Source organism: Moschus berezovskii, chromosome X, assembly GCF_049115385.1.
Source record: "Moschus berezovskii isolate FMDL1 chromosome X, NW_MosBer_1.0, whole genome shotgun sequence".
In the NCBI taxonomy this organism is placed as follows: Eukaryota; Metazoa; Chordata; class Mammalia; order Artiodactyla; family Moschidae; genus Moschus; species Moschus berezovskii.
In genome coordinates, this window is record NC_142488.1 from 50,956,396 (window position 1) to 50,968,480 (window position 12,085).

Sequence of the window (12,085 nt, forward strand, 5' to 3'; positions counted from 1 at the left end):
AGAAGATGAGAGGGACAGCATTCCAGGTGGAAAGTACTGTATGAGCAGTTGGGAAGGTGGAAAGGACAATGGGAGTATTGGGGAGGAGCAGGATTTGGGCAAGGTTGGAGGCAAGAGTGGATGGGGTGGGGGCCTGGTAGCCAACTCTGCAGTGTGGCTTAATGTTTAAGAGTGTGAACTCTGGAGTCACACTGCCTGGATTTGAATCCTGGCTTTATCATTAATAGCTGTGCGACCATAGATATGTTATTAACCTTTCTGGGCCTCAGTTTCTTTACGTGTAAAATGAAGGTGATTAATAATACCTACCTCATAGGGTTGTTTTGAAGAGTAAGCAAGTTATTAAATGTGAAGCAGTAAGAATAGTAGCCTTGGTGGGCTCAGACGGTAAAGAATTTGCCTGCAATGTGGGAGACCTGGGTTTGATCGCTGGCTGGGGAAGATCTCCTGGAGGAGGAAATGGCAACCCACTCCAGTATACTTGCCTGGAGAATCCCATGGAGAGAGGAGCCTGGCGGGCTGCAGTCCATAGCATTGCAAAGAGTCGGATACGACTGAGTGACTAAGCACAAGAATAGTGCCTTGCTAAACAGCAAAGGATGAGATGGTTGGATGGCATCACCGACTCAATGAAAATGAGTTTGAGCAAAGTCTGGGAGATAGTGAAGGACAGGGAAGCCTGGTGTGCTGCAGTCCATGGGATCACAAAAAGTTGGACACGACTGAGCGACAGAACAGCAACAAAACATTAGCTACTGTGTCTTGGAGAAGCCTCAAATGCCACAACAAGGACTTGGGTTATCTCTCTCTCTCTCTCTCTCTCTTTTTAATTGGAGGAATTCAAGTGGGAACCATGGATGGTTCGTGAACAAAGGAGCCAGTTGATCAAAACTGGGAGGCATGTGCTGGTGGGGGAGAGGTTTGAGAGGCTGGTGGGTGGGATCCTGCAGTCCTGAACGGGAGAGAGGTACATCTTAGATGCCTGGGGGGCACTGGGCTGGGTCTTACCCCTGAAGGGGGATTTCACAGGCCCCAGAGGCCCAGGAGGAGAGAGCATTGGGGTTCAGGGCAGCCGCTCAGTCTCTTTCCACCTTGTTCCTGACAGTGTTGCAGATTAACAGTTGGGAGGGTCGGGGATGAGCAGTGGGCAGGAGCCCTCATTAGCGCAGAGCCAGCACCAGCGTTGTACCCACTGCCCCCAGCCCCTAAGCCCCCAGGCCAAAGTGTTCTTCTGTCAGGCTGGCAAGCCCACTGTAGCTCGAACTCCTGAAATGGCTGGGAGCCTCCCTACACCCACCCCAGCTTGCCCCCCATTCTGGTCCTGTGCCCTGCCCTCTGTCAGGTAGGGGCCAGGGAGTGGCCCCTTAACCCTTTCACTGGCCAAGAGCTCCAGTGCTGCCCAAACCAGACCACTCTCTGGGCCTCAGCCACACCCATTCCCCCCACAACCCCCTCCATGCCTCTCCCTGCCTGTCCCCCCTCCCAAACCCCCTCCATTGTTCCCATCTCTGTGGCTCCTCACCGTGCCTGCCTGGGCTCAGAGCTCAGAGCGCTGGGTTCTGTCGCCACCTGAGTTCCCTGGCAGCCTGGTTGCCATGGCACCATGGGAGCAGGTCTGGCAGAACAACAGCTCTGGGTAACCAGGGCGGGCAAGACCCAGTGCCCCGCTCCTACCACTCTTCGCCCTTGTTCCCCTCCCCCGAGCTGAGCAGAGGAGGCCATGAGGAGAAAAAGGAAGTTGCCCCGCAGGGCAGCTCTTTACCTGTGAGAATGCTGGTGGGAGGCGCCTCCCACTGTCACTGAGCCCTTGGCCTGGCAGCCAGGGAACACTGAGAACTGGCCAGGCCTGGAGCCCAGGCCTCTGGGGGCAGAGGTGGGGCTGTTGGGGGCAGGGCTGGGTGAGCAGGGGAGAGCCTGGGTGTGCAAGGTGTAGGAGTAGGCTCAGGTCTAGGGACAGAGCTGATCTGGGATGGTGCTGGGGATTGGGCTGGGAGGGGAAGAGGTCTGAGGGGGTGGGGATATAAGGGAACTGGTCCCTCAAGGGAGGGGGCATTTGGGGACAGAGCTCTTAGGGGCTAAGATGATTAGAAAAAGGAACTTGAGGGGTAGGAGTGGAAGGAAATGGGTCTGAGGATAAGGCTGTGAGGGGACCTGGCCATGAAGGGCCCAGGCTGTAAGGGTAGAGTAGGAGTTAGGACAAGACAGTGAGAAGACCTGGCTCAAGGGAAAGGAGTCTGAAAGGATGGAGCTGTGAAGGGTGAGGGTCTGTGAGGGGGGAGGGGGCATTTGAGGATGGAGCTGTGAGGGGACGGGGCTGAAGGGGAGGGGACAGGGCTGAAGGGGAAGGGATAGGACTGTGAGGGGAATAAGAAGACAACTTTGGGGGTAGGGCTATCCTCTGGCCTTTAAGTATTAGGGTCTGTATCTGTGAGGAGGCTGGGGAGGATGGTGCTGTGGGAAGGGATCTGGTCCACCCACTCTCAGTCTGGCCCAGCAGGCCTGTCTCCTGTTCCCACATCCTGGCTCATCTTATCTCATCCCCACAGTGTGGAGGGTGATGCCCCAGGCAGTGACCTGAGCACAGCGGTTGATAGTCCTGGGAGCCAACCCCCCTACCGGCTGAGCCAGCTTCCCCCTACCAGCAGCCACATGGGGGGCCCCCCTGCTGGGGTGGGCCTTCCCTGGGCTCAGCGGGCGCGCCTCCAGCCAGCCAGTGTTGCCCTGAGGAAGCAGGAGGAGGAGGAGATAAAGCGCTCAAAGGCCCTGTCGGACAGCTATGAACTCTCCACGGACCTGCAGGACAAGAAGGTACCCAAGAGATGGCTCTGGTCGGGGATGGGGGTGCCGGTGGGGATGGGGGAGGTGAGAGGACCAAGGGAGAGATTGGAATGTGATGCTCGAAGGTAGTGTCCAGGGAGGGATGGTGAGACTGGAATGGAAGAAGAACCCTTCACCTGACCGGGACCTCACTGACCCATTCACCATCCATCCACTGAGTCTTGTATTCACTCAGCAAACATTTAGTGAGCTCCATGCTGGGCACTGGAGATGTGTAGATAAAAGACCAAGTCCTCAATAATCTCAGTGTAAGGGGAGAAGCACACATGTAGGTTGACAAATTCAGAACACATGTATCACACAAGATATTGTTTAGCCAAAAGTGGGGGCACAAAATACTGTGTACAGAAGTAAAAAAAGCTGGAATGACATATCCCAAAATGTAATTGTGATTATGCCTAGATGTTGGGAGTTTAAGTAAAGCAACTTTCTTTCCTTCCTCCCTTCCTTCCCTCCTTCCCTTTTCCCTTTCCTTCCTCTCTCTCTTCTTCTTTCTCCTTCTTGCCTTCAATTTATGTCTTCCTTTCTTTCCTGTTTTAGCTTCTGTTTCTTTTCTTTTTAAATAGTGAACATCTACTTTTTGTAAATAAAAAAAAAAGAAAACCACAATTCAGTCCCGTGTGACATGTGCTATCCAATACTAAAGTGAGAACACCACACGGGCCCCAGCCTGGTGCATCCAGGCAGCTGTAAGCAGTTAGCTATGACTTGGTGGGTGGTGTGGCTGAGGCCCAGGGAGGTGAGGAGGCTGTCGTGAGTTTCTGACTTTGTTCCCCTCCACCTTCCCCTGCCAGGTGGAAATGCTGGAGAGGAAGTATGGGGGCTCCTTCCTGAGCCGCAGGGCCGCCAGGACCATCCAGACGGCCTTCCGCCAGTACCGTATGAACAAGAACTTTGAGCGGCTCCGCAGCTCAGCTTCAGAGAGTCGCATGTCCCGCCGCATCATCCTTTCCAACATGCGGATGCAGTTCTCCTTTGAGGAATATGAGAAGGCACAGAATCCCGCGTACTTCGAGGGCAAGCCTGCCTCGCTGGACGAGGGTGCCATGGCTGGGGCCCGGAGCCACCGGCTTGAACGGGGGCTCCCATATGGCGGCTCCTGCGGAGGGGGCATCGATGGTGGGGGAAGCTCCGTCACCACATCTGGAGAGTTTTCTAACGACATCACAGAGCTTGAGGACTCCTTCTCCAAACAGGTCAGCATCCCTGAAAAGGGCCTCTCCTCTCCATCTCCATGCTCTGGCTACTACTACAACCTTTTACCTGTACTTCAAAGAAGTTGCCCAACATGTTGTTGTTTTGATAACAACAAATAGCTACCATCTGAGTAGGGACTGTGAGGGTGATGAGAAAAGATTGACAAGAGAAAAATTATATTGTTCAAACAAGCAAGTTCTCACTCTGGAACATGAGCCACTATCAGGTTAAGGCCTAACTAACAGCTCCTACTCTATATCAGGCCCTCTATATGCCTCAAAATGGCCTTCGAGACTGGGGGTGCTATCCTGGTTTTACAGAGGAGGAAACTGAGGCCCCACAACCCTGAGAGGTGAAGTGACTTTTCCAAATTGTATTGGGACTCAGCTCTGTCTGGTTCCAAAGCTTTCCCTTATACCACACGATCGTGGACCAGGCTCTGTGCTGGGCGCTGTAGGGGAAACAGATGAACTGGCCAGGATTCTTTTTCTCAAGCATCTCCCCAAGTGAGCAGGAAATAGCAGGCACATGGGCACAGGACTGTTTCCTGAAAGAGTGTGCTCGGAGCCATGCGAAGAGATTGCATATAGTGCTGTAGGAACCCAGAGGAGGGAGAGGGAATTTTCTTCTGGGAGGACGAGAGCAGGCTTCTTTGAGAAAACAGCACTGGAGCTGGGCCTTAGCAGGCAGCGAAGAGTTAGCAAGTTAGAGATAGTCAGAAGGGTGTTGCTTGCATAAGCATTGCATCAGGAAAAGCAGGGAAGGGTGGGAATGTAAGTGGCAGTGATAGTGGTGGGAGATCATTCTAGGCTTGGACTGTGTCAGCACAGCTGATCAGGTGCAAATCCCAGTTCTGCCATTTCCCAGCTCTGTGGCTGTGGGAAAACTGTTTAACTCCACTGAAATGTGATCAATAACATGAAGATAAAACCATCATTTTAGAGTTGTTTGGAAGATTGAGTTCAACTCGGTAATATATCTGAAAGCACCTAGTATATGGCATTTGCTAAGTACATGTTAGTTTCCTTCCTGAAACCAAAAAGGTATTTGGTAAAAATTGTTGAATGAATGAATGAAAGTGTATAAGAGAAGAAATCATTCTGCTCTAGCCTCTGTGATCTGGCCCTGTCCTAAGCTTGGTCATGCTTCTCTGGAGTTAGTGATGAGGTTGGGAGAGGAGGCAGGTAGAAGACAGGAAAGAAGTAGTAAAGGGAAGATCTAAATCACTCATTTATGCATTCATATGACATATTTCATTGAACATCTCTTCTGTGTCAATCAGTGTGTCAAGCTGAGCTAAAAAGAGAGAAACCCAGCCTGGACCCATCCCTCAAGTACTGGCCTCATAGTCTGGTGGGGAGATTGAGGAACCAGGCCTGGGCCCACCTCTCAGTGCTAGTCAAGTCTAATGGGGAAGTATCTATTGCTGCATAACAAATGATCCCAAAATTTAGTAGCTTAAAACTGAATGTAAAGACTGAGCTTAAATAACGGTTATTCTCCCATGTAGTTTCTGAGGGCCAGGAATCTTGGGGTGGCTTGACTGGTGGCTCTCGCCTAGGGTCTCTCATGAGGCTGTGATCAAGTTGTAGGGTGGGACTGTAGTCTCTAAAGGCTTGACTAGGGTTAATGGGTCTGCTTCCAAGCTCACTCATTTGGCTGTTGGCAGGAGGATTCAGGGCCTTACCACATGGGCCTCTCTACAGGACTGCTCACAGTGTGGCTTCCCCCAGAGTGGGGGATCTGAGAGAGGGAGCACAGGCGAGTGAGAGTACTCAGGATAGAAGCTGCAGTCTTTCCTAACCTAATCTCAGAAGGGACATCCCATCACATTTGCCAGATGCTGCCGGTCCCACAGACCAACCCTGGGACACTATGGCACATGAGGGTGTGAATAGCAGGAGGTGGGGATCATTAGGGACCAGTTGGGAGGCTAGATACCAGAGTGAGGCCAGCTTCAGTCCAGATTCTCAAGGCTAAATATCATGGATTTCCTAAGAGAGAACCAGACAGAGGGCTCCGGGAGCCCAGAGGCAGCTGGGATTTTGGTTTACCCTAAGGGAAGGCAGCAGAGAAGGCAATGGCAAGCCACTCCAGTACTCTTGCCTAGAAAATCCCATGGACAGAGGAGCCTGGTAGGCTGCAGTCCATGGGGTCACTACGAGTCTGACGTGACTGAGCGACTTCACTTTCACTTTTCACTTTCACACATTGGAGAAGGAAATGGCAACCCACTCCAGTGTTCTTGCCTGGAGAATCCCAGGGACGGGGGAGCCTGGTGGGCTTCCGTCTATGGGGTCACACAGAGTCAGACACGACTGAAGTGACTTAGCAGCAGCAGCAGCAGCAAGGGAAGGCAGAGGCAGGAATGTGGCTTGGGATTAGTGAGGAGGTGGCATTTGGCTTGGGTCTATATGGACTTGAAGAAAGCATTGGGATATCTGAGAAGGGAACTTGTGGGCATAAGTTCCAGCTCCTGTGAGCTCACAATGGCTCCCTGGGAGTTATGTCCTGCAGAGAATCTGGGGAGGTGGGGGAACGGAAGCCCTTTTCTGGCTGCCCCACCGGGAAGATCCCCCCACCTTTTCTTTCCCTCCCCCCCTCATTCCCACCCTTTCACCATCCCACTGTCCTTCATCTTTCCCTCCTTTTTCTCCTTTCCCCTCCTCCCCCTTCCCCTCCACCTCAGGTAAAGTCTCTGGCTGAATCCATTGACGAGGCCTTGAACTGCCACCCATCGGGGCCTATGTCTGAGGAACCAGGGTCAGCCCAGCTGGAGAAGCGAGAGTCAAAGGAACAGCAAGAAGACAGCTCGGCCACATCCTTCAGTGACCTTCCCCTCTACTTGGATGACCCAGTTCCCCCACCATCCCCTGAACGACTGCCTAGCACAGAGCCCCCTGCCCAGGGCAGACCTGAGTTCTGGGCACCAGCCCCTCTCCCTCCAGTTCCTCCACCAGTGCCAGCAGGGTCCCGGGAAGATGGTAGCCGTGAGGAAGGCACTCGCAGGGGTACTGGGTGTTTGGAATGTCGGGATTTCCGGCTGCGGGCTGCCCACCTGCCCCTTCTTACCATTGAACCTCCCAGTGACAGCTCCGTGGACCTGAGTGACCGCTCAGATCGCGGCTCTGTCCACCGTCAGCTCGTGTATGAGGCTGATGGCTGCAGCCCCCATGGGACCCTGAAGCACAAGGGGCCTCCAGGCAGGGCCCCAATCCCACACCGCCACTACCCGGCCCCGGAGGGCCCAGCCCCAGCCCCGCCAGGGCCCCTACCACCAGCCCCCAACAGTGGCACTGGGCCCAGTGGTGTGGCTGGGGGTCGGAGGTTGGGGAAGTGCGAGGCAGCAGGCGAGAACTCTGATGGTGGAGATAACGAGAGCCTTGAGAGCTCCAGCAATTCCAACGAGACCATCAACTGCAGCTCTGGCTCCTCTTCGCGGGACAGCCTGAGGGAGCCTCCAGCCACCGGCCTGTGCAAGCAGACCTACCAGCGGGAGACCAGGCACAGCTGGGACTCGCCAGCCTTCAACAATGATGTGGTGCAGAGGCGGCACTACCGAATTGGCCTCAACCTGTTCAATAAGTACGTGTTCCCATTCCTGCCTTGTCAGCGCTACCAACCCTGCTGCAGGCACTTAGACTCCTGGAGGCAGTGATCCTGCTGCTGCCATCCTTCCACTTTGTGGATGGTGTTTCTCTCTAGCTGTTCAGGGAAAAGAATTGGCAACAGGGTGACAAGAATGGAAAGCTGCCCCCACACCCACGAGAGGCAGTTGTGGTCCTGGTTCTGCTTCTGACTGTGTCGTCTTGCGCTCTGGCCCTAGTTCTCTCTATATAGGATGGATTCTGAACCTTGGGTCTCCCACCTTCCCTTTTTGGTTAGGCTATCCCTTTGGGATAGCCGATGTATATGAAGAACCCTGCTCTCAGAAACAGGAGACTTGGGCCAGACTCACTGGGTAGCCCTGAGCAAGGTGTGTCCCTTCCTTGGGCTTCAGTGTTTCTATCAATTAACTAGCAGTGTATGGATGTTTGAGGTGTTGGGGGCAGGGTGCTGTGCTGGACTAGTCAGTGACCAGGACTGAGTTCTTTCTATGTACCTGGTCTTGTGCCAGGTGCTTAGCAGTGGAATACGAGTGTGAACAAATGCCTTACATCTTTATAGCCTATTAGACATGGCCATCTGTATTTAGTTCTCATGATAACTCAGCAAGGTGGGTAGTTGTGTCCCTATTTTATGGAGAAGGAACTGAGGCTTGGAGAACTAAAGGGAGTTGTCCCCATTCATGCATGGTAAGTAATGGATCTGAGACTCCATCTGTGGCACCAAAGTCTCCCAAATTCTGGCCTCATGAGGCCCTAAGGCTCTGGGGTTCTGAATATGGAATAGCTCAGACCCAGATATGGAAAGTAGGGAGCAACTGATCTATAGAAACACTCACAGAGGCTTGGTGGTGCCTGCCTGAGTAGGATGTGGAAAAAGTAATCTTTTTACTACTTTCCTATTCTGAGGGTCTGTGACTTGGAGAGAAGGACTTAGCCTGGAACTCAGGCCTTCTCCCAGGACTCCTCAGTGCCTGTGGAGAATATCAAAGCTCCTAGCACAGAACAGGCTCTCATCAGATCTTAATTTTCTTTCAACTGTAATGTGGCTCCAGTGAAGGAGGAAGTTGAGTTGAAGATACCTTGGAATTTTTGAAGCTCTGTGAAATGGGAAAGTGGCTTCTTTGCCTGGGCCTCAGTTTTCTTATGTGTACCATGAAGTGAGTGGACCACATGAAAGGAGTGGACCTTCTTGGCTCTCTGAGGCCATGGTTGGGCCCAAAATTAGTTCAAGATATAGGGCAGGGGGCAGAGTTCCAGGAGGATTGTCATCTCATCTCCCTCCCCTCTTTCTGCAGGAAGCCAGAGAAGGGTATCCAGTATCTGATTGAGCGGGGCTTCCTGTCAGACACGCCGGTGGGAGTGGCTCACTTCATCCTGGAACGGAAAGGCCTGAGCCGGCAGATGATAGGGGAATTCCTAGGGAACCGGCAGAAGCAGTTCAACAGAGATGTGTTGGAGTGAGGACCCCAGGCTGGGACAGACTAGGCCAGGGGTTCCTGGAAAAGGAGGGCAGGAGGGAGATAAACTTTGCAAAACAGGATGAATAGACCTTCCTGCTCCCATACCTCTCTGCCCTAAAGAGATCTGATCTCTTTTGGCATTAGTCCTAAAGTCTTCTGGGTGGCCCCAGGCAAGGCATGCTTGTCCTATGACCTGTTTTGAGCCTCAGTTTTCCCATCCCTGATATCAGTGGGCTGATGGAACAGACCCTTAGCAACCATGTGTCTTGCCTGGATTTTCTGGGATGGGTTCCATTTCAAACATTCTATCCTCATTTGGGCTTCCCTGGTGGCTCAGCTGGTAAAGAATCTGCCTGCAATGTGGGAGATCTGGGTTTGATCCTTGGGTTGGGAAGATCCCCTGGAGAAGGGGACAACTACCCACTCCAGTATTCTGGCCTGGAGAATGCCATGGATGTATACTCCATGGGGTCACAAAGAGTCAGACACGACTGAGTGACTTCCACTTTCATCCTCATAAGTACTTGCTTGGGCCACAGGTTCAGATTTTGGAAGTCTATCCGTGGGGGATTTGGTTCATTGGAGCAGGTCAGGGTGGGTCAGAGGTTCTTTGCAGAGGAATTGAGAGCGCCACACCCCCTTCTCTGCTCCTCAGCTGTGTGGTGGATGAAATGGACTTCTCCTCCATGGATTTGGATGATGCGCTCCGGAAGTTCCAATCCCACATCCGGGTTCAGGGTGAGGCCCAGAAAGTGGAACGACTCATCGAAGCCTTCAGGTATGCCCACTTCCCAGTACTTTCTGCTTTGGGGGCAGTGTAGGATGAGTCTATGAGTCATCTCTCTGAGCCTCATACTTTCTGAACTAGAAATTGGAAATTATAAATCCTATATTGCAAGGCAGTTGTGACGATCAGAGGTAATGTGCCTAAAGTATCCAGCTTAGCATCTGGGACATGGGCAGCTAATAAGTGACAATAGTATCAGCAACAACAACTCCTGTTCCCTGAGCTGATACCATACTCATCAGGTATTGATTAGGTTACTGAGCTGGACACTTTACATGATTATTTCAGTGAATATTCCCAACAACCTGGTGAGGTAGGTGCTTCTCTTATTATTCTCATTTTGCAGATGAGAAATCAGAAGTTTAGAGAGGCTGAGTAACTTGCCCAGAGTCATATGGTGAATAAGCAGTGGAACCAGAATTTCAACTCGTGTGTCTGATTCCATGACCCATGCTCTTAACTATTATCTTCCTCCATGAATGCTGCGGGGATCAGGCATCAGACCTGGTTATAAGCCCTGACTTTGGGGTATTTAGAAGAGAAATAGAAGAGTTACTGGGAACTTGTTTTCTGACATAGGAGGATTTGCTTTGTAGTCAGAAAGATCTGGATTTTCACCCTGGTTTCACCGTTTATCAGCTCTATTATCCTAGACACTGAAGGCCACTTTGGGCTTCAGTTACTTCATCTGTAAAATGGGGCTGCAAAACTATGATGGAATTATAGGAGATGACATACATAAATCCCCTGGCAAAGTTCCATGAAAGGTAGCTGTTGTGATTTTTACATGCTAATCTTGAGGAAAGTTTGAAGAAAGGGGAGAGACCCAAAGGGTTTGGGAGTATGTCTTGGAGGAGAGAATTGGTGGTGCCAGATGGGAGGATGGTGGGTAGGCGGAGACTGCTGGTGCCTGACCCTGGTCCTGACCCCTCCTGCCCTGCAGCCAGCGGTACTGTGTGTGTAACCCAGCCCTCGTGCGCCAGTTCCGGAATCCAGACACCATTTTCATTCTTGCTTTTGCCATCATCCTCCTCAACACTGACATGTACAGTCCCAGCGTCAAGGCTGAACGCAAGATGAAACTGGATGACTTCATCAAGAACCTGCGAGGTGACCCCAGAGCCTCCCATCAGCTTTTCCTGTCTTTCACCTGGGGAGGGAAAGTGGGCCAGGTGGCAGGGGTGGGAAGGAAGAGGGAGATCACATCTGCTCCCTGAAAATTTAACCTCGCTTTCTGCCGAGGCTAGATGTTCCCTCAGCATTTACTTGTTAAATCACTCAAATGGTCATTTGTCTGTCCATTCATTTCCACACTGAATATTGACTAAACAGGAGGTCCTGAACGGGAGGTAAAATCCGTGGAACTTACACTAATTCACTCATCGCTCCCTGTTTCCCATCCCTTGTTTGCCCACAAAGACTTATTTATTTTAGGTGCCCTTTCCTCCATTCATGCATTCATTTATTCATTCATCAATCAGCCAGCCAGGCAGTTGACACTGAGTGCCTCATGTATGCCAGTCCCTGTGATAGGAGCAACGGACCATGGAGGGGCATCTGCCACAGTCCCTGCCCCAAAAGGGCTCCCAGTTTGTGCGCAAGAGACTGACTTGTAGTACCAGATACCCAGGACAAGACAGGAAACGAACTGTGATGTCAGACAGGCCAAAAGTATATTCAGAGCTCAGGGAAAAGGGATAATATGACCGAACAGTGATAGAGGAGGCTTACCTATCAGTAAGAGTAACAAAGGCACAGAGGTAGGAAAACAAAGTTGTTTGGAGAACAATCGAGAGGAGGTGGACAATCTAGTTAGGAAGGTCAGTTAGAACCAGTTTCCAGGGGCCTTGACGTGCCAGATGAAAGGTGTCCCCTTGACTTTTTTTCTTGGTTTATTGTATTGATGTCAAGCCCTGCCTCTCACCAAAGAGCAGCCTACTAGAAATGGCACAGATGTTAGGATTATTTAAACAGAAATGAAAGAGGGAAGTATAATTGAGGAAAAACAAACAGACAAGACAGATTTGCTAACTGTCAGGGGTTTGCATCATTGGGCTCTTAAGCTGTCTGACTGCTGAGGTTAAAAGGTGTGATGAAGGCTGTTCATTTAGTACCTGGTGTCCAAGGAGGTGGCTTGGCATTTCCTAAGGAGAAAACGTTTTCTTTAGCAGAAGGTTTTTGTTAGAGGAGTGAGT

At 51.6% G+C, this 12,085-nt stretch overlaps 1 protein-coding gene across 2 annotated transcripts in view; it reads left to right on the top strand.

Moving 5' to 3' along the window:
- IQSEC2 (IQ motif and Sec7 domain ArfGEF 2) overlaps positions 1-12,085 on the top strand; it is a 76,349-nt gene that overhangs the window by 53,985 nt on the left and 10,279 nt on the right. For both annotated transcript variants that reach the window (XM_088833531.1, XM_055438626.2), the window contains 6 exons: positions 2,547-2,808; positions 3,633-4,034; positions 6,725-7,620; positions 8,939-9,100; positions 9,759-9,881; positions 10,834-11,000. In XM_088833531.1, coding sequence (XP_088689657.1) covers positions 2,547-2,808; positions 3,633-4,034; positions 6,725-7,620; positions 8,939-9,100; positions 9,759-9,881; positions 10,834-11,000 — 2,012 coding nt within the window. The remainder of the gene's footprint in view (positions 1-2,546; positions 2,809-3,632; positions 4,035-6,724; positions 7,621-8,938; positions 9,101-9,758; positions 9,882-10,833; positions 11,001-12,085) is intronic.